Genomic DNA, 22,978 nt, shown 5'->3' with positions numbered 1-22,978 from the left:
GAGGGTTCCTTGTGTAAGGCTCTGTCCTCCTGTGCTGGGCTTGCACATGCTACCTTTGCCGCGAGTTATCGTGCCTTTGATCTGCTTAGAGCTTGCACTATTCCTTCGCCGAAAACGACTCCCCTGCTCCGCAACAACTCGTCAGATTTGTTTGAAAACAAATATGGATATTGCAGTGGAAGGTGCGCTGACACGGCACGGCGGCTTCGGTGTCAAGTGTTCCGAAAGGACCCTCAACGCGAACTCTGGCTACTGGTAGACAAAGACTGTTAGCCTCTGCTGCTTGCCTTATCCAAGCGCATTCTCCTGTAAACTGACTTCGTTCTACGTATGAGGGATGAACGACATCCATCGTGGCGGCTGAGTCCCTGAGTACGCGACAAGGCTTGTCATTCACTACGAGATCCCGAATGTACGGTTCTAACAATCTCATATTGTCATCGGTATTGGTCACTGACAAAAAGACAACTTTTGTATTTCTGCAACCGAGGGCAGTATGTCCTGTCTTTTGGCAGTTAAAGCACACAACTGCCTTTCTAGCTTTGAAAGCCTTCTTTTGTTGCGCAGCCCTGAGTTCCCTCTTTGTTCTTCTAGTCATTACTGGTCACTTGCTCTGCTTTCTCCTTTCCTTTATACGGTCTCGACCTTGACCAACGCTCCTGCTTGTCGGATTTGGATCTATTCTCCTTCCTGAGCGTCTCTTTGCTTTCGGGGCCCCGGCGCGATACGTATTCCTCAGCAAGCTCTGCCACCCTTGCGACTGTCTCTACGCCTGGCCTATCCTGCACCCAATACCTTATGTTTTCAGGCAGTCGTCGGAAGAATTGTTCCAGCCCAAAACACTCTACCACTTTGTCGTGGTCACCAATAGCTCTGGATCCTTTTAGCCACTCCTTCATGTTGGCCATCAACGAGTATGCGAAATCGACATAGGACTCGTTTCTGGCCTTTTCGGCCTCCCTGAACTTTGTTCGGAATGCTTCCATCGATAACCTGTACTTTTTCAGAAGACTAGACTTTACTTTGTCATAGCTCGCATGGAAAAAGAAGAATCAGAAGACTATCACGTCTGCAACCTCACACGGCAGCAACGGCAGCAGACGCTGCAGCCACGTGTCTCAGAAATCCAGCCTTCTCACATGTACGCTCAAAGTTCACCAAGAAGAGGCCCACATCCTCCCCGACTCGGTATGACTGCATCAAGTCCTTCATTTTTTTCTCTTTCTCTCGTTCTTTCGAGATGGGAGTTGCTTCTCCGGTATCCTGAGCCTTCAAAATCTGAAGCTCAATGCACTTCATCTCGAGCGCATCACGTCTTTTGCGTTCCTCTCTGGCCTCACATGCTATGCATGCCTCTTTGGCCTCACATGCTATTCGGTCTTCTTCTTTTTTCTTAATGCTAATTAAGCATTCTTCTAGTTCCTCGTCGTCTGCCCCGACTGCCTCAGTTATCTCTGGCTTTTTCTGTCGCTCTGAAATTTCTATGTGCAGCTCACTGGCCAACTCTAGCAATTCCGGCTTCTTTTACGCCTTCAGGTTCATGGCTGTCCTTAGTGCTTCTATTTCTTCACTTCTACACGACCGTGACGTACTCTAAAAACACTCGTCAACGGTTACTACTATCACTGCTTTTGTATACTTCCCCCAAATTTACAAAAAGCCTGGTGATATCTTAGTGAAGAAAGGCCGTGCACTCACCAGCTGCAATCATGAATCCTGCGACGATAGTCCCGAAGTTGCTATCCAGAGACGTTCTTTCCAGGATGAAGCGTGGTTGATCCCATTAGCTGCCAACCAATGTTGCGACGCCTGTTTCTTCAAGCTCGACCGGCGTTATTACTGGGTAGCGTGGCGTTGTCGGCTGACTGCAGACGTCCGGTAGACTATGGCGACCAGGCAGGGACGAGACGATTTCTAGTGCGAAACTTGCACAGTTTATTTCATGGTTGATGAAGGTTAGAAAAAGAAGAGAATGAATGAAAAAATACATGGCGGGGCTGCTTAAATAGGCCCGCTAACATTGTAGGCGGGATTTTGCTCACGTCAACGTCACATGACAGGTACTGAGTCCAGTCGGAGTTTCGGCAGCTGCTCCTTCTCTCCTAGGTGACGTTTCTTGGGCTTGCCTCCGCCAGCGGTGACTTGAGGCTTCTGTCATTCTCTGGGCGCACGTATGCAAAGGGTCTGGTAAAAAATGCGACACAAGGCCCCGGTGGTACACAGCTCGGGGAAGGCAGAACCCCTTGCCTACTGGGCGCACACACACAAAGGGGGCCATAAATCACTGCGACTCGCCCGCCAGATTGAGGACCACTCGAGACAACCATAGCAAATCAGGGATTCATCCTCCATTGGTTTAGGCATGGTTCTCCGATAATCCCCCTGCACGGGGCGTCACACGTCAATCGTAACAGCATGGTCTTTCGATAATCCTGTTTCACGGGGTGCCACACGTCAATTGTAGCAGTATCCGCAGAGGTGTCACACGTCAATCGTAACAGCGGCCTACATGTTTTGCATATACGTGCAGGGCTTGAAAATCATTGTTTTGGTTATAGTGCGGTACCGCTTATAGTGCAGATATTCACGACTCCGGCGACTTACGTTATAAGCGGTCTACGCTGCATTTGATGGAGGTTTGCAGTCCCTGCCCTCGCCACGAAGCTCTGCAACGGACACTCACGTGAGGTTTTCACCATGGCCTCCGGTGAATCGACCTTGACCACATCAGCCACCCTACCTACCACAACGACTTTCGTCACGCTTTCCATCCCCAAAGATCCTGCCGTCTTCTCAGGCCTCGATGGTACCGACGTCGATGACTGGTTGAACTTCTACAAACGCATCAACACTAAAAACAGGTGGGACCCTACTATCATGCTCGCGAACGTTATCTTTCACCTCAGCGGAACACCTCGAGTATGGTTTCAAACCCATGAACATGAGCTCACAAGCTGGGACAGCTTTAAGCAGAAGATCTATGGCTTATTTTGGAACCCCTTTGGTTGACAACTTAGCTCTCTGCCACAAAGCCAACGAAAACATGGCCAAGGTGGACGAAGTTGCCGGCGTCCTTAAAGGTATTGCCAGTGATGCGCTAAATTTGCTTGTGGTTACCAACATTTCACCTGTTGACGCCATCATTAAAGAATGTCGCTGCCTGGAACAAGCCAAAAGCTAATACATCGCAAATCAGTTCCAGCGCCTGCCGAATACTGCAGCGATATCGTATGATGATATTTTTCGCCCAGCCAGCACCTGTGATAACATTACTTGTATTGTTCAGCGTGAACTCGAGGTGGCCACTCCAACTACCCTGGAAGCTAAGTCCTTCGGTCTACCTTTGGTTCCGATACACCTTGTCCAAGCTGTCCAAGCAGTGTAGGCGGGATTTTGCTCACGTCAACGTCACATGACAGGTACTGAGTCCAGTCGGAGTTTCGGCAGCTGCTCCTTCTCTCCTAGGTGACGTTTCTTGGGCTTGCCTCCGCCAGCGGTGACTTGAGGCTTCTGTCATTCTCTGGGCGCACGTATGCAAAGGGTCTGGTAAAAAATGCGACACAAGGCCCCGGTGGTACACAGCTCGGGGAAGGCAGAACCCCTTGCCTACTGGGCGCACACACACAAAGGGGGCCATAAATCACTGCGACTCGCCCGCCAGATTGAGGACCACTCGAGACAACCATAGCAAATTAGGGATTCATCCTCCATTGGTTTAGGCATGGTTCTCCGATAATCCCCCTGCACGGGGCGTCACACGTCAATCGTAACAGCATGGTCTTTCGATAATCCTGTTTCACGGGGTGCCACACGTCAATTGTAGCAGTATCCGCAGAGGTGTCACACGTCAATCGTAACAGCGGCCTACATGTTTTGCATATACGTGCAGGGCTTGAAAATCATTGTTTTGGTTATAGTGCGGTACCGCTTATAGTGCAGATATTCACGACTCCGGCGACTTACGTTATAAGCGGTCTACGCTGCATTTGATGGAGGTTTGCAGTCCCTGCCCTCGCCACGAAGCTCTGCAACGGACACTCACGTGAGGTTTTCACCATGGCCTCCGGTGAATCGACCTTGACCACATCAGCCACCCTACCTACCACAACGACTTTCGTCACGCTTTCCATCCCCAAAGATCCTGCCGTCTTCTCAGGCCTCGATGGTACCGACGTCGATGACTGGTTGAACTTCTACAAACGCATCAACACTAACAACAGGTGGGACCCTACTATCATGCTCGCGAACGTTATCTTTCACCTCAGCGGAACACCTCGAGTATGGTTTCAAACCCATGAACATGAGCTCACAAGCTGGGACAGCTTTAAGCAGAAGATCTATGGCTTATTTTGGAACCCCTTTGGTTGACAACTTAGCTCTCTGCCACAAAGCCAACGAAAACATGGCCAAGGTGGACGAAGTTGCCGGCGTCCTTAAAGGTATTGCCAGTGATGCGCTAAATTTGCTTGTGGTTACCAACATTTCACCTGTTGACGCCATCATTAAAGAATGTCGCTGCCTGGAACAAGCCAAAAGCTAATACATCGCAAATCAGTTCCAGCGCCTGCCGAATACTGCAGCGATATCGTATGATGATATTTTTCGCCCAGCCAGCACCTGTGATAACATTACTTGTATTGTTCAGCGTGAACTCGAGGTGGCCACTCCAACTACCCTGGAAGCTAAGTCCTTCGGTCTACCTTTGGTTCCGATACACCTTGTCCAAGCTGTCGTTCGACAGGAGATTGCCAACATGGGTATCTACTGTTTTCTCGGCTCCTTGCTCCGATGCCCAGCCACATTTTGCAACTCTACCTCGACCCACAACCATTCACATAGTGAACTCCCAACGACAAGCCTATATGTCTTTATTGTCACCGCGTCTTTCACATCTCCCGCCACTGCTGAAGGCACTGGAGTTTACATCACAGACAACTTCTCCCGGTTACTTGAATGGCACCTAGCCGCTATTGTTCATATGAGCCCAGCCCCGACCACGTTACCCTTCAAGAACATGTCACTGAGCCCCGATAACCCCGCTCCCCTTCACCCCAACGCCGCCAGTCTGACTCCCCCCCCCAGCCCCATCCACCATCTTCCCCAACCTTTCTACGACTCTGCCACACAGAAAACTAACCAATGCAGCTCCTAGAGGTGGCGCTGCATTGCTTCAACCAACCGTAAATCCTTTATTGATTCCTACCAAACAGAACCTCCTAGATTGTGTACAGATCGATGGTGTACAAGTCACTGCACTCATGGACACTGGGGCACACCTTTCCATCATGAGTGCTCATTTTTGCCAAAAGATGAAGAAAATTTTGACACCTGCAACGACTCAGGTTGTCCGTGTCACCGATGGCAGAACAGCTACTGTCGTTGGAATGTGCACTGCTCATGTTTGCATCACTGATCGCCACACAGTTTCTATTCATCGTCCTTGCCACGCACTCCGCCCTTATCGACCATTTGGTCAGCACTCTCAGTCTTGATCTTCCCCTTCTGAACCCTGCTGACCTGCCTCTGAGCCGCCTCTGTTCCACCAGGTGCGCTCACTTGCCACCAAAGATGTTATCTTACATCGATTTTGTGTCACCACTGCCAGTTCCTGATGGTGACTATGTTTTGACACCCGTCACTGACATCTTCCTCACTCACAGTATCACAGTACTTCATACCAGTCTCTATAGTGGCGAACTGCATTTGCCTTCCTGTTGTTAATTTCACCTTGACACTGTAAGTGCTGCCACGAGGCATCTCACTCGCCCTGCTTTGCGCCTTCGATGAACATGAAGTGGATGTTTTCATGGTTGCCGCTTCCCCCAGTTCATCGGCGCATCAGCAGTTCATCGGCTTGCCCTGAAAGCGCATCTTACTTAACATCTGATCACATCTGACTTAACACCTTAGCAGACGGAAGATCTCCACCACATTCTTCTTTTCTACCTCAACATTTTCAACATCAGCAGCCATCCCTTGGGCCAAGCTACTGGGGCGAGGTGGCACAAGCATCTTGCTTTCCGAACGTTCACTTGCGCTCTCGTGATTCGCCAGCGACGATTGAGCACCGCCTACTCAGTGAGCACTGATTGAGCACCGCTACTTTTTCATGGGACTCGCAAGAGGCTTCCACATTCTCGCACCTCGTCAACCTGCTCACGACTCCTCCAATTCTTGCCCACTTTCACCCGGCTGCGCCTACCAAGGTCCGCACCGATGCAAGTGGCCATTGAGTCGGTGCAGTACTAGCCCAACGCCAACGTGGCCATGACTGTGTCATCGCCTATGCTGGCTGCCTCCTATCCCCTTTTCCCATGGAACAGAAGGTTTCAGGAGGCGGGTGCAGAAAGAGCGACATCGATGAAAGGGGCAGCTTGAATGTGAAAGCAAGAAGAGGTCAAGTGGTGGTCCGAAGTGTCCTGGGAGCTATTCTCTCTCCCATGCACATGGACAAAACGACTTCGCCTACGCACCAAGAACAAATAGGCAAAAGGTGCATCCGCGTCAGCTCACGTCTGATTGGAGAAAAAGCGACTGCATTTGTGCTTGTTGGAAGAGAAAAAGAATTTTGCTGGCCGCACTGACGATGGCAGTGCTCAAATTTCACATTAGGGAGTATCACAATCATCGGTGAATTTTTTTTAATCTAGAGTAACATAGCATGCCCACAACACTGAAACCACAATTGAGTAATAGGCGACTTGCAAAATAAAATTAATGCCCCCACCCTCTTCCATACTGAAAACAATGCTTTTCTCCACTGTTACCTGGGCTGCAACAAGTCTGGGCTGCTAACAAGAAGACACACTACAGTGCACTGTCTTGTTTTTGTTTGGCCCTGTTTTTAGCACTGTTCATTTTTTCAAGTCATGTACCAACTAGGTCATCAACGTACATTTATAAATGAATCAGTTTGTAAACGAAATGTTATAGATTTGTTTTAATATCATCATTTTTAAAAATGGCATAAGGAAGATAGCATGATTTGATGCAAAGTGGCTGCATGCCTTAGCAATAAAAGAACTTTGTCAGAAATTATGCGAAGTGTTTCGGCAATGTAAAAACATGCATCCTTAATTTTAAAGCATTCTGGTATGGGGAGTGCTACCTTGTTTGTCTTTGCGTGGTGTACAAATTCCATATACAGGGTGTTTCAGCCAACACTTTCAAAAATTCTTAAAGGTTGCCTGTGGCAGATAGCACAATTCTAGTTCATGAGCTGGTCTACTCGAAGAGGCGGACATTACTTGCACAAGAAATTGAAATGCATAATCGAATAATTAACAGAAATTCACTAATTAAGTTTTAAACTAATTACCTGATGGACCATATTGCAATTTACAAATTGTAGCCGTGGAGTTCACAAGGCGGATCCACTTAGAATTAATTCTCATGATGACACCAGTTTCGAGATATAAATTCCCGAACTTTGCGGAGAAATGCATTGTCGTTCCAGTTAATTTTGTGCTTCAATCCATAAAGCGACATTGTGTTAAGAACCTAACTGGAGCGCCAATGCATTTCTCCGCAAAGTTCGGAAATTAATATCTCGAAACTGGTGTCATCATGAGAATTAATTCTAAGTGGATCCGCCTTGCGAATTCCATGGCTACAATTTGTATTGTAAATTGCAATATGGGCCATCAGATAATTAGCTAAAAACTTAATTAGTGAATTTCTGTTAATTAGTCGATTATGCATTTCAATTTATTGTGCAAGTAATGTCCGCCTATTCGAGTAGACCAGCTCATGAACTAGAATTGGGCTATCTACCACAGGCAACCTTAAATAAATTTTGAGTGTTCGCTGAAACACCCTGTATATATATATATAGAAAGAGCGAGAGAGTGTTGAAGGGCGAGGAGGGAGTGGTAGTAGTTGGCAGGGAACACCCCCTCCCCCCGAAATACATTTCTGCCTACGCCACTGCGCTGAGCACAATTATTTCGTTACAGAGCGCGAATGTTTGGTCGTCATTTGGGGCGGTTGCAAAATTTGTACCTACTTAAACGGACGACTTTTCTCTGTAGTTTCTGTAGTTACCGGCCACCACAGCTGGCTGTCCTCGTTCAAAGAGCCTTCTAGACGGCTTGGGCACTGGGCCCTGCGCTTGCAACAAATTTCATATTTGGTCATCTGCAATTCCGGCTGCTTGCACCATGATGCAGATTGCTTGTCCCGGTATCCGGTCTACAACCCTGACAACGCTGATGAGTACACCAACCACTCTATTTTTTCCGTGTTGGACCTGATTCACATCAGTGAAAAACAAAACTGTGGGCGTTTCTTGCGAGAAATCATCAATCGCCTGGAATCATCGCCTGAGGATGCATCCGTCTGTAAATTTCTGCTTCAGGAGGTTGTCCTATACTGTCGCAATTTTCAGCCTGACGGACCTGACCTCCTTATTGTCGTGCCTAGACCCTTACGACAGAGTGTCCTCACCAAACTTCACGATGTGCCCACTGCCGGACACCTTGGCGTATCTCGAACCTATGAGCGGTGTTCGGCGTCATATCTTTTAACGAGGCCTTGTACGCTCAGTCCACCGTTACGTGGCCACTTGAATCATGCCAACATCGCAAAACACCCCTGCTACTACCTGCTGGTCACCTTCAGTCAATCGCCATACCCACAGAACCCTTCTTTCACGTTTGAGTAGACCACCTTGGCCCATTTCATATGGATAGCCGTGGCTACTGATTATGCTGCACACTACGCAGTTACCCGAGCTCTGCCAACTTGTGCAACTGATGGTGCGGAGTTTTTGTTACGTCACTTTATATTGCGTAACGGCGCCCCAAAACAATTGCTCATTGACCGTGGCCGTAACTTTCTCTCTCAAGTCATCGCCGACATCCTGCGTTCCTGTTCTCAATGCAAACTGACCATCCCTAGACCAACGGGCTCACAGAATGCTTGAACAGTGCTCTCACAGACATGCTCGCTATGTATCTATCGCCGGACTACTATGATTAGGATCTTGCTCTTCCCTACATAACTTTTAGTATAACTCATCTCGTCATAATACAGCTGTATTTTAATCTTTCTACCTATTGATCGCACGAGAAGCGACATTACCTCTGGACACTATGCTCCCACCATCTGCCATCTCCACTAGTGAGTATGCACGTCATGCCATCACTCGGCTGACCACACCCATCAGCTTGTCCGAGCTCGGCTTATGGCATCGCAAAGCAACCAGCAATGTTGCTGTGATGCTTCGCACCACGACGCAACTTTCTCTCCTGTTGCGTTTGTGCTCCTCTGGTCCCCTTCTCACTGTGTATGCCTCTCCGAAGAGCTTCTTTCCTGGTACATGGGACCATACCGTGTGCTGTGCCAGGTGACACCTGTTACCTATGAAACTGTCCCGTCAGTTCCACCTCGTCATCTCTCCGTCCATCTAGTGACTTCGTTTATGTTGCAAGGCTCAAGATCTACTGTGCTTTCAACGACTCCCTTTAGAGCTCGGGGACGTTGCTTCTGCCGCCGGGAGTAATGCTACGGAACAGTTATTTCATTGACCAAGAGGCCTATCATGATTGAAAAGGCAATGAGGACGACGTCGTTAAATCCTTGCGCAGGCTGTTCATTCTGGGCAGTGCTACAGACTTATGTGCTTGCAAATGTACCTGTATATACCGTATTTTCCCGTGTATAAGTCACTTTTTTTTTTCGTCGGTGCGTCTTATAGAATGGCGTGGCTTATATACAGTGTAGACCGCTTATAACGTAAGTCGCCGGAGTCGCGAATATCCGCACTATAAGTGGTTCCGCACTATAACCAAAACAACTATTTTATTGCGATAATGGACACTCCAGGCGCATTTCTGCCGTCGCTGTCACCGTGCTCTAGGTTCCGTATTTGCTTAGTAAATCAATTAACAAGCACGGTGTCACACGCGCACACATGAACACATCTCGCTCGTTGACCGCGGAAATGAATTGTCAAAACGCTCAAGTGCGGAAGCGTGGCGAGCAAATTGACCTTTGTGCTATCATGCCTCTCGCTTCAACGCAACCTATAAGCGGCGAAAACACGGCGCACGGCGGACTTTCCCTGTCGCAGATTCCTTTCAAGATAGGGCCAAGGTGGTCGTATCGCCGAAGTGGATCGTCGCAGATTACGTCCTGCTTCGGTCCACTGAAACCGTTCCGCATTGCTTTGCTGGCGAAAATCCTCTCCTTCTGTTTGCGCCAGTCCCGAACGCAAGTTTCGGATTTTCGAACGCCCGTGAAGCGGTTAGATTTCCGTCCGTCCTCGCACACATGATCACTTTCCATTTAAATGCGGCATCATGATGAACTCGGTACTTCGTGCTGATAGAGTAGACGCAGAGAACTTGATGACAGACGGTAGACTATTGCCTAAGCACGTGTAAGTACATGGAGGAAGCTACGGTAGCTAGGCTCGAGAGTAGCTAGGCTCGACGCGCGTGCGAGGCAGCCATTTTAAAATGCCAACGGCTATATGGTGATGCAGATTTAGGGTTGTACTCAATTCTAATGCGCACGCAATTTTTGGGCCTGTTCTATCGGAAAAAAAGTGCGCATTAGATTCGAGTAAATACGGTATTTGTGGCTTGAGGGGAGCGTTTGCCGTCTAGGTTGACTGCCGAACTTCCAGGCAGCCGCACTGTAACCGGTATTTCGTGTCCCGCAACTGCAATATAAGTGACACGGGTATACATAGAGTGCTATGGAAAATTAACGGGAGTCTGAAAAGACCGTGTTATATCCGGTCCTGCACTATAAGCGGTTACGTTATAAGTGGTCTACACTGTATGTTTTTTTCTGAAAAAGTGCTGTCAAGATCCGATTGGATGCTATGGCCACCACGCAAAGCACGCTGGGTTGACCTTCTCTGACATATGCTACGGTTGTGTGTGTGCTACAGAGGTACCGGTTTCTTATTGTGATCGAGTTGCCGTGCGAAAAGGACGGAGCAGCAATGCAATCCGCGAGTCAGTCCGCGACAGGCAAACCGCGAGTCAACCGACTCCTTTGTCATCGCATCTGCAGATCGCTTTCAAGATGCAGCATGCGGCACTGCGCAAACTACACAGTTTCTACGAGAGCACAAGCCACCTTCCCTCCCTCCCACGCTGCCATTATTGAAGGTGTGTGCTGGTCTGGGCTGGTTGGTACATCATTAGGACAGGAACAAACAGCGCTAGGACGGGACGAAGTGAGTAGACAGACAAGGCGCTGAACTAACAACCACTGGTTTATTGCTATGACGACGCGCGTGATGTGATGATTTTATTCCCTTCCTGGCGCAGAAACCATGTTTTTCTGGCCTTCTGCGCTGAACCTGCGCTTTGTATACATTGCTTTCCCAGCAATAAACCAGTGGTTGTTAGTTCAGCGCCTTGTCTGTCTACTCACTTCGTCCCGTCCTAGCGCTGTTTGTTCCCGTCCTAATGCCATTATTCCTCCCTTGTGGGCGATTCGGCTCATTGTCTCACTCTTTCACTCGCATATACAGCATACGGCGCACGGCGACGATGTTAACGCCCTTGGACTTTACACACGGAACATCGTGGCGACCACGACGGCAGAAATGCGCCTGGAGTGTCCACATAGCAATTATATAGGAATGGCACCCATACACTTGCGCGTGACCTGCATTCACGAAGTGAAACGTCACTGTAATTTTTTTAATCGCTTATCGAATGAACAGGTGCCTCTTATACACCGGTGTGACTTATATTCGTTTTCTTTAAAAAAAACTGCCTTTTTGAGGGGGGTGCGACTTATATAAAGGTGCAACTTATAGACCGGAAAATATGGTAGTCATTCCCGTGCCTCTTCTTGCATAACAGTATGAACCCTGGGTGCAATGTATCTTGTGCAATCAAAAGAACCATTAAAGAATTTGTTAAACAGGGTTAGCATCAGTGTTACTGTTGAAAGACGGAAGTTGACAGGGCCTGGATCCTGCTTTTTGAGATAAGACACTGACTTTATATAAGTAAGAATGAATTGATCTGGCTGCACAGCTCCATGCTGATTCAAGGGCCTTTGCTGTCCAATATACTATTGGATGTAGCTTCCAGACTGATGGAACATATTTAACTCTTGGCCTGACTGATGATGTGAATGCAAGTAGTATTGTTAAAATTGGAAGTGCTTTACAAAGGCAGACTTCTAGGCACCCCAGTGTTTATAATTTGTAGACGATGCGAAATAATGGAATAGGGTGATTCATTAATGGTGCTTTAACACCAGTGTATATTGTGCAATTTTGGAGGACAGATGTCTCAGAAATTTTGCTAGTCTCAGCATTCCTAGTGAATGTATGAGCCTAGAGCACTGGCTGGTTTCACTTTTACATGCAACATGTGCCAAATAAAGTAAATATACAAATTTCTGCAACTAAGACTATAAAATAGTTTTTTTTATGTTAAATAGTTTAGGGTTGTCAGTTAGCTAATTGCAAGTTATTGATTTGTCATGCAAGTGATGTCCACCTTTTCATGTAACCCATACGCATAAGTCAATTCATATTAGCTGTCTCTGCAGGGGTACTCTTAAAAATAAAGAGACCCAATTTTGTTTTCCAGGGGAAAAAAACATTAATGGTGTATTTGTTTAATAAACCTCCGTCTTCTACCTCTTCTACAGTGTGCATCTAGTACTATTAAGTATCAATTAACGGAATATCAAATTTGTTTTTAGTGTATTCTTCTTCATTTAAGGGCTCTGAAAGTTGTTAACACATCGTTTCTGTTACCTTCTTTTCCAAAGTACATGTAAAATCCTGTCAGAAACAAGTTGAGTTGAATGTAAAGGTTGTTGGGCAGCACAGGTTCAGGTGAGGTTCTGTGCTCTTCACGCAGCGGAAGACAAGTCATTTTACTCTAAAAGCAGTTTAACTGCAATCACGGTGGAACCTGCCTAGACAATGTCTTTAGGTGCCTGTGGACTTGTGACACCTTAATTATTTGCTTCTCCTGTTGTGCCTGCCCACTTTTCCTGCTTGTTTGTAATGCTTACATGCATAACATAGTGTAGCTATGTAACTGACTTACCTAGATCACCTTGCCAAGCACATCTGTAAGTGTTTTGTTTATTCTTATTTTGCAGAAACATGCTAGGAGTCTTTCACGAGCTTGGTAACTTGCAGCGTTGTGTCTGCAAGTTGTCTGACAGTATAGTATCTATTAACCAAGCCCTATTTGTTGAGCAGCGGAAGCGCCAGCAGTCTATCTGGAACCTGCTTCAATCAGAAACTGTAAGCACACAATTACATCTGCAAAGCTTCATTTTCTTAAGGTGTTTGTGAGAAGTTTTACTGGTGTTGTCAGAAGCTTGCTTTGTTTCTTAAAAATTTGTTTCTAGAAGATGATGTCACTACATCAATTACATGCTTTCATGCTTATCTATGAACAGCTGTAAACAAATTGACTCATTTTGTATATATTTGGAAGTATTTAGATATATCATGTTTGCTCATATTATCAAGGAAAAGTGAGCATGCTTTTTTCTTAACTTTCTTCTGTGGATACATACAAGCTTGTGAATACATTTGGACCCCCTGGCTTGCAAGCCTTTCGATGGCTGTCATAAACAATTGCCTCAATGCAGTGTGTGTGGTAAAGCAGCTGAGGAATCGTCCCCTTTTCTGGTGACTTTTTGATGGCTTGTTTGTGGCGCTGTAAATCACTGCACACAATGTACCTTTGGCACTATAGAAGAGGGAAGGCAAAGGCCTGTTCCTTAACACTCTGCACGCACAACATGGAATAACTCAAGCCCAGAGGGAAGAGTGCATATCACACATCGTAAGCTTAAGTAGGGCCAAAAGGCCATTCTCCTAGTACTCACTTGTGGAATTGGCCCTAGCCATGTTAAGATACACACAAGGGTCACTGCAAAGGAAAGTGAAAACTCAAAATTACATTACAACAGCAAACCAGAAAGTGTTTTCACCGCCTGACTGCACTCCTTTACTGTGCCACACATAATGCTGGATACAAGCTTTAGCTTTTTTCTTTTTACTACAGGTTGTTGCTTTTCTGCCCTTTCCTAAATAATAATTGTGTGCATAACTCATTTTGTAAGTAGATTTAGGTTCATGTTACTGAACCCCTGATCGCCAAATATAATCTGGAGCCCGTGCACTAACAGTCTCTCTCTCGTAGCCCGTGTTGCTTGCAATTTCAGATTGCATGAAACAGTCTGCCACTCCTTCAGTAATGTAGTTCGAGATTAATTCCCTCACATTCCTTAAAAATCTAGTGAGACAATAGCAAACATATTAGTTAGAATTTATTATATGTGTTGCAAGCACTTTTAGGCCAATGCTCACTTAGAAGTTCCACAGCATTAAACTTGTATTAGTGTTAAAGGTGTATAAGGATTACGACGTCCACACATACCGTATTTACTTGCATAATGAACACACTTTCTGAAAAATACATGTATACGCAAAGTTGGGGGGTGCGTTCATTATGCGTGCTAAAATTTTGAGTGAATTTTTTTCTGCGGCCACCTCTAAAAAAGTCTCAGTTTTGCCCGAAAGGCGAACCATGAATTGCGATAGCAAATGCGTACACAGCTACACGAAGTCAAAGTAATAATTTTATCAGCCCTATAAGCTTGCAAACATTTGCCAACTATAAATTAACAAGCATGGTGTCAGCGTGCACAGGCAAACATGAACACATCACACTCTATGACCGCGGACACTCGCTGTGAAAATGCTGGCATGAGGAAGCGCAGTAGCAACAGCGAGCAAAGTGACCTTCATGCTCTGTATCACTTCAACGTAAACTGAGCAGCAATTTTGTTAGCAGTTCAATTGGTGTCGAACTGAGGGCCGTCAGGGGGAGCCCTTCTCCTGGTTCTCTTTTTCGGTGTGCTGACGCAGCCCATAGTTTTCACTGCACTGTACAGAGTTCGCAAGGTGCAGTATAGATCAGTGCATCTGGCACTCATTCTATTCAACAGCCGGCTCATGGCACTTTCTAGTGGTTGAGCAGCCGCACTTACAGATACATTAAAGGAAATTTCAATTTTGGGTGTGTGTTGTAGGCCACATCCTATAAGTAGAAAGTAGAAGTGTACCACTTTGCCAGGGTTCGGTACCCTAATTAATTTATATATGGCCAAGGAAAAAAAAAGTTTTCTAGTTGTACTTAAATCAATGCTCAACTACATTTTGTTTTATTATTTACTGTAATATTAAGCAAAATCTAGCACACAAAATTATACCTCTGTACACACTGCACCAACATGAAAGGGAACACTTAATCTGTGTTCGAGCAGGGATTTCTTTAAACATGCAAGTCTGAACCCCACTCACTACTATTTGCTATATAGCTCTCATATTGAAGAATCCCCTCATGGAACTTTCTTATTTCAGCGCAGGAAAAAGGAATATTACTGGCTTTAAACAGAAATTCTGTGTTCCCTTTTCATATTGATGCGCCGTATACATATTGTCATTTCTACAGTCATAGAGTCATAGTCATTTCTACAGTCATAAACAGTCATAGAGGCCACAGATGCATAGCTTGAAGAGGTTGGATAAACTTCTTTCAGCAAAATGTTGAAACACAAGAGTATCACTGGAAATTGGCATCTGTCTTTATGAATTGGACTATGCTGAAATATGAACAAACATTGCCATATCTTAAACCAGAGATGGGAACATAGGGATCAGCCCTTGTATTTAGTATGTGCACATCTGTGTGCGTGACAGAAAGGCATAGAGGCATAGACAAACACAGCTCTCTCCTCATGGCTGCTGGAGGAAATAGCCTTGACTTGCCAGAGAAAAGCCAAATCTTGTTGATGTTTCCAGAATTTGCAATGATGTTTGCAGAATTTAATTAGTTGGATGTTCCACTAAAACACTTGCATGCATTCAAACAAACAAACAAAGGTTTGTTTGTTTGTTTGTTTGTTTGTTTGTTTGTTTGTTTGTTTGTTTGTTTGTTTGTTTGTTTGTTTGAATGCATGCAAGTGTTTTAGTGGAACATCCAACTAATTAAATTGTTTCTAATTAATTCATGTTGCACAAGAAGCTGGAAAAATCGAAAGAATTTTAAAAGTGCCTCAATGGCATTTTCAAAAAGACGCCCTCTTACCTTTTGTGCAGTGCATTCTGAAATTGCATGCCATTGATTTTCAGACACGTGTACAGCCGGTTGTGCCTTCAGCTCAAGACCAAATCCCGCCTTCTGCTGGTGACTGTACTTCCTGGAATTATTTATGTCAGCAGATGGATGAACAGTTAAAGGAGAGCAGAGCACAGTGCAGTGAAGCTGAGACTGTGTTCGAATTGTAAGTCATCTTGGCATTTTTCTTTACTACTAAACGGTATAAAAGTAGTGAAAATTTTCTCCAGCTAGGTCCTCTTTGTTCGGATGGCAGAAATAAAGGAACAGTTTGTTTTTGATGTGTTGCTACTAGAGTATACTGGTGTGTCAATACTAGTATATCCATATGAAGCAAACAGGCAATGAAGGCGTCATGGTTGTTACTAAATATAGAGCCCCTCATTTCCCCTGATTCTTCTCACTCAAGCTTACCATTTCACATTGTTGAAGGCCAACTGTTGCAAAATTTTACTTGAGCTAAATATGTTACAAATGTAAAGTACATGTAATTAATTATGACAAACTGTAAGGATGGTAATCACGTTGCCCTTTAAATTAACAGCATCTAAATAAGTTTTTTAGCAGGCAACTTAAGCACCTGGAAGTATGCAGTATGAGGCAGATAAGACATGGATTCCAAACACCATGCACAGCAGCTCAGCGATATGAAGAAGAGCTCAGTGCCACAACAAACGGCGCATTTGCCTGCTAGGGGAGCACTCGTGCTTATTGCTGTTATCTAAAACTTGAGCTGCAATCATATTGTGAAAAAAATCGCAACTGTCCTTCACAGTGCTTGTTTGTGTGGTTTGGTGTTTCCATGTTTGGTTAGACTTGTGGGGATCGAGGTGCCTTCCCGCGCCTCGTCCCCCAGCTCGCGCGTGGCGCTTAGCTCGATCCCCGGGAACCGCCGCCGTAACGGCAACATGGCGGACATGGCGAGCGCGCCTGACTTACTTTCCCGCGCAAACCGTGCTTCTCCCCCCCCCCCCCCGGGATTGGACTTGCCCCGCGAGAACACGTCACCGGGACGCGCCCTGATTGGCCTCCCGCGCGGCGGCCCCCGGGCACCCTCTCCACCCGAGCTCTCGTCCGCTGAGCGCTTCCTCACCGCGGCAGAGGCACACAGGCTCGCAACGAGGTGGTTACATGAGACCTTTGTTCTCGCGACTCCTCGTTATCGCGCTTGTCGGACCGCTACCCGGTTAGCCCTAGCGCAGCGGGCGCGCATACTCGATCGGTCTTGCGGCGAGCCTTGGCCCGTAAGCGCCGTGACTGTAGCACTGAGCTGTACCTTGGGTGAATAAACCCGTGTTTGTTGGCGATCTGACTCCGGAGCCTTCTCTGCGCCGTGTCGGAGAGTCAACGAACCCTGCCGTAGCGCCTTTGTGCGTTGCGGAGTGGAGGAGCGTCGTGCCCTTTCCTGACCGTCGCTCGTAGGGTAAGCCTTGTGCAAACCCATCTCCACAGACTTTCGTTAAATCAATGCCGGTTAATTCAATTTTTCAAATAATTCAGTCCCAACCAGAGGTCTTCGCCAGCGCCCATATTTTTCTATGGGCCAAAAATTTATTTCCATCATGAAATAACCGTCGCCAGATAATTCAAGCTTGACTGGTCATCACGCACGCGCCTGACCCCAATGGTGACTTCAGTTGCGAGATAATATAGTATTGAAACTTTGGGTAACAGCGCAAACAGACAACCACAAGAAGGGAGACACGTACACACAAGTGCTGGCTGCATTGCGCTTGCGTTGTTGGCACGAGTTTACCCTTGTTATGTTTTTCCCCTTTCCCTTGCTTCACTCTGGCATATATAAGGTGTGCTATCCTTGCCAATAAAACCAGTTGTTAGTCAGCGCTTGTGTGTACGTGTCTCCCTTCTTGTGGTCGTCTGTTTGCGCTGTTACCCAAAGTTTCAAGATGTACCAACTCGCCCAAAAAGAAGTATTGAAGATAATATAGTATGTTGGGTTGGTGAATGAACTGGGGTGCCACTCCAGTTGTCACAGGAGATTTCGTGAAAGATGCAACACAGCCCTACTGTACTTTTTACCATGGTGCATGGTCAGCTATGCACACATTCTCTGCCACTTAAGTATTGAGCAATAGTGCGCTTATGCTTCCAGTCAGTGGTTTTCTCAACTGTCTTGTTGTGCTTCAGAGAGGAATGAAGACTACACTTTCATGGTCAGGGGAGAGCCTCTCAGGTTCTATACTTGCGAGTGGCTGCAAGCACAAATGTAGAGTGCAACTGAAAATTGCATTCCTACATCCGAGTTTGACTATTACAGTAACTGCTACATTCTTGAGATGCAGTGCTGGGAATGAAGAGGGAGGGCGGGTGCTATTGCAGACGTGCCAAACAATGAATAAAGTCTCGGTGTGCTGGAATAAAGTATTGGGGATTGCATTGTAAGCTGCAAGTTTGTCAGTTAGTCACTTTCGGTGGCTGAAACAGGTGGCCGTACTAGCTGTGGAGTCACAATTATGTGGGTCTGCCAACGGAACAGAAAAGCTTCAGATTTGTTTTCTTTTGTTTTATTTCCGCCTTCTTTGTACTTTTTTTATTTTTACTCTATTGCAGCACTTCAATGTGAACAGTGAACTTCCCATAAACACCTGATATCACCTGATATCATGAGTGTTTGCTCATCGTGCCACCGACCATACACAGTTCTTTGAGTCCCTATAGACCACTGCTGATATGAATTTAAAGGGATTTCTGGGGCTGCCTGGCTATCTCTCATATAACTCCAGTTGTAAGTTTTCAGTACAGCAGACTACATTTGAAGCTATGTTATGCCGAATTGTCTGATAAACAATTTAGTGAACTTCCTTTTAAAGGTTAAATTGATTTCCAAGATCATCTTGGATTATCTGGCAGGGAGTTTACTGCATTGCCATTAAGTTTTTATGGCGGCTTCCTCTTTATACAGGCAATGGCATGTTGGATTAAATTGAGCATTTGAAAGCGAATGTTACTAGCACACACTCCATTATGTAGTGTACATTTCTCTAAATGGTGCAACTTTGCTTAGTTCAATTGTAGACATTTGTGTTGCAGGCTTGTCATTGTGGTAGTAGTACAAGGCTGCGGATAGCTAATTGTCTTTGCATGTACAATGTGCAATTTATGAGCATCATTAATGAGACCAATGAGCTATGTTATCATGGCAGTTGTTTAAGTGTAACTTTTGTTTGACAAGCTTGCCACATGTGACATTATCTGTATTAGTCGATATCACTCTATTCTTAGGCTGACTGTCAGATTTTCACGTGCTTCTTTTTCTGGTCCTTCCTTGAGCTTGAACTATTTCAGTTGAGCATGATGAAAAGTACATTTAAGGGGGGACCTGGGCCTCCAGCCAAACTTCTATTGCTATTGCTACTAGACTAATGAAATTTACAGGCAATAGGTAATTTAATGTGCTTTAATAAAATATAGTATACAATTCTTTCTGTTCCAAATTTTTAAGATGACTGGCAAGAAATGTTTTACAGTAAGCAAGCTAAAAGTTGCATGAATATATTCCTGAATACTCAAGGAGTGCAATGAGCATTGTTTCAGGTTTCTGTCTCTATTCTATCCAACCTTACGAAATTTTGAATTTGTTACTTGATACATGAATTCTTTTTCTTTTTTTAAATTCCTAAAAATTCCAAAATGTTTCAGGGCGCAGTAACATACATTATAGGCTTACTGCACTTTTTGGAAGCCTAGATATCAGATTTTTAAAAATATTAAAGTTGCATGATTAGGAGAGTGAAAATTGCTGATGGCCAAAATCGGTTATTTTAGAAAAGTGGGAAAAACTAATCACCATGCGAGAAAAGCTTTTTATTCTCCTGGGTGCGTAAAATTTTGCAGAAAAGTAAGCGGTTTTTGCTGAAAAGCAAGCCAGAAAAGGTGCTCTTTCGAACGAGACGAATATGGTGTGGCTATGATAGGCGATTCTAGAATGGTGAGCGGCAGAATGGGTCATTTTCAGTGCTTTCATGGGCAAAACTGAGCATTTTCGGCAACGACATGTCATTTCAAGCTAGTTTCCCCCCCCCCCCCCTTCTTTCAGTAGGTGCGTCATAATATGAAGATTACAAAAATAATAAATTCAAAATCGATTTTTTTTTTATATTTTTGGCTCCAAGAAGCAGGTCCCCCCTTAATGTTAAATCATGCTTTAACTTTAAATGTACTTTTCATGCTAAATGCTTATGACTAGCATGGTGGAAAATGCATTTTGTAATTGTCTTTTCGCTGCAGGGTTGATGCAAACATTGCCAAGCTGGAGAAAGAGTGCAGTGAGCTGTTGAAGAGCATGACCACTAAATAAACTAAAAAAGCCCTCATCTGGTCATCTGTGCTTAGCATTCCATCTGCCTCGTCTTTGTTCAGCGTGGCTTCCCTTTGAAAGTACTATTATCCAAAGTGCCATGATCTGCCAGACTTCTTGTTGCACTAATGAGCATAGCAGTTCTCTGGACCTGAGGCCGGCTTACACTATTTAAAGAGAAGCTGCCATCTCAGTTATCTCAATTCCCACCATGCAGAGTATAGTTAAGAAAAAAAAATAGCTTGTTATTTCCTTACCATTCTCAGATAGTCTGATGTTAATCCTAGATGAGCTTGATTTTGTAATGATGAGTAAGTGCTGTACGCACAATACATATGGGCACTGTGTGTTATGCCGCTTGTCCGTAGCATCTTCCTAGCTGCAATATCACTGCCTGATATCGAAGTGTATAGTTCATGAAATGGCTTGATGAGTACAAGAAACTCGGCTGATTTTGAGGGTGTATTTTAGTACGAATTTATGGGTGGGGAGGGGGGGGGGGGGCAGACTCTCTTTTGTGAATGCCTGTCTAATCGAGGCAGTCTTTCATTTTTACTTCGCACTTGCATCATCTGTTTATACTCTGTTGTAGTTCGTTTACACTGCACTCGAGGGTCACGACCAGTTTTCTGGCATTATAAAAATAGATGGGTGTCATATACATATGTATGGCCCCTTAGGTGGTCCATGCTTGATTGGCATTATGCGTCAGTAGACAAGGCTCATACATTCAACTTGGATGCCTGAAGGCTGCTTTGCCTGCTATGCAATAAATCTTATTGTTGCTATGCGTATCTTTAATGTTTGAGTGTGCACAAAAGGCAGGGAGTTTAGTTCCAATTAAAGAAGCCAGGTTAGAAGCTTTTCTTATGAGCAAGAAGGAGTATAAATATTGTACCCACTTTTAGGCATATTTTGCAACACAATGGATGCTACATGTGTTATGTGAACTGGACATCATTTCATGGAGAACAGTATTTTAGTTTAGTTAAATAACAAGTTCCAAACATATGCAGTCAGAAGAATGTATGTGGATAGTCTACTAGTTGAAAGTGTTCACCTCATTTACAAACCTTTTCATTTTGACTTTTGCCATCTGTTCAGATTTTTTTCGAATTGTGGAAGTACCTCATTTCGTGCATAGTTGTCATTATTACTTGTTCTACAGATGCATTGTTCTCTTTTTGTGTGTGTTTTTTTTTAATACATATACATTTTCTTTTGGAACCTGTACAGTAATGTTAATGGCCGAATACTTGCATAAAAAATGCCTTCACAACTTGCCTTCTTTGTATACACTCTGCTGTTGTTGCTGTTCCAGTTCTCTGTGCAGTGCATTGTTGTTATGTTTTGCACCAATAAAACGTGCTGGCCAACTTGTGTTCATTTGGACTGACCTATCCATGTGATGTGCTCACTCTTGCCGTTAATGCATGTTTACAACTAGCATACTACTGGAGTAGAATCTCACAATGCCACACATGGTAAAACTTCGCACTTGTCTGCCACAGTGGCTCAGGAACTGTTGCGCCCTACTGTTGTGTGCAAGGTTGCAGGTTGGATCCTTGGCCACAGCAATCGCATTCCAGTGGAGTTAGAGTGCTAAAACACTTCTGTACCAGAATTTCAGTGCGAGTTGTTTTGTTGCTACTTGTCTTCTGTTTTTAATTTACAAGAAAGTTTAGCAGCGAAGCTGTTTAAGCCAGCCATAATTTGTGGTGCGTGTCAAGAAACTACCAAGAAAGAAAAAATAAACTTTCTCGCTCAGGCGGGATTCGAACCCGCGTACCCCCGGTCCCAAAGCGAGCTTCGCAGCCACTAGGCTATACAGCCACGCTTGCAGGACATGCATTTATGCGAACCATATGATTGCATTCAAGCGTCGTCGTCTTCGTCCACAGCTGGCGCGTTTGTACGCTTGTGCTCTGGCGATGTGAAGAGGTTTTGCACGCTATGAGAGCAAGAGAGAGAGACGCATTCACGGAGCGAGTCTCCTGGAATGCGGTGTCGGTGTTGCAATCTGCGCTATGCAAACGCGCAGTGATGGCCGCAAGTCCGAGACGCGCGGAAAGAAATTATCATCATCATTAGTAATAAGATGAAAAGTTCGCGCGCACTTCCGGAAAATGCTGCGCTACGATCTCCCAGCTTCGCTGTTTCAAGCGTTCCGCGGCCGAGTGCAAGGTTAAGCGTTTTGCTTAACATTTTAGTTATTAGTCTTGCGATAGTTATTGCGCTTTAGCGCTTTTTTTATTGTTTTACATTATTCCCACTCAGCTGTACTACCTTCATTGGCACTGTTGAATCTCCAAATAAGATGATATTCCAGTTAAAAGTAAGAGGAAGAAATGGAGTTAGGTAGGTTATGTAATAGACCAGATAGCTGGTGTGGTCTGTCGGGTAGTAGGATAGGTGTCAGGGAAGGATAAACACAGTTGGTGATATTAATGCGGAGGAAAACGAATGTGCAAAGCATTTATTGCATGCTGCAGATGCACCAAGCATAGCCAACTTGAATATAATGAAAAGA

General features: G+C 45.1%; 1 protein-coding gene across 4 annotated transcripts in view; it reads left to right on the top strand.

The window, feature by feature from the left end:
* Positions 1-21,852, top strand: part of LOC119436697 (inhibitor of nuclear factor kappa-B kinase subunit alpha-like) — a 135,003-nt gene extending 113,151 nt beyond the window's left edge. For all 4 annotated transcript variants that reach the window (XM_049659705.1, XM_049659707.1, XM_049659712.1 and 1 more), the window contains 3 exons: positions 13,093-13,240; positions 16,145-16,296; positions 20,379-21,852. In XM_049659705.1, coding sequence (XP_049515662.1) covers positions 13,093-13,240; positions 16,145-16,296; positions 20,379-20,448 — 370 coding nt within the window. In that variant the 3' untranslated portion in view covers positions 20,449-21,852. The remainder of the gene's footprint in view (positions 1-13,092; positions 13,241-16,144; positions 16,297-20,378) is intronic.
* Positions 21,853-22,978: the final 1,126 nt, after the last annotated feature.

Source organism: Dermacentor silvarum, chromosome 1 (genome assembly GCF_013339745.2).
Source record: "Dermacentor silvarum isolate Dsil-2018 chromosome 1, BIME_Dsil_1.4, whole genome shotgun sequence".
NCBI classification, from domain to species: Eukaryota; Metazoa; Arthropoda; class Arachnida; order Ixodida; family Ixodidae; genus Dermacentor; species Dermacentor silvarum.
Note: the sequence above shows the minus strand (reverse complement) of the source record. Positions and strands in the feature narration are given on the sequence as shown.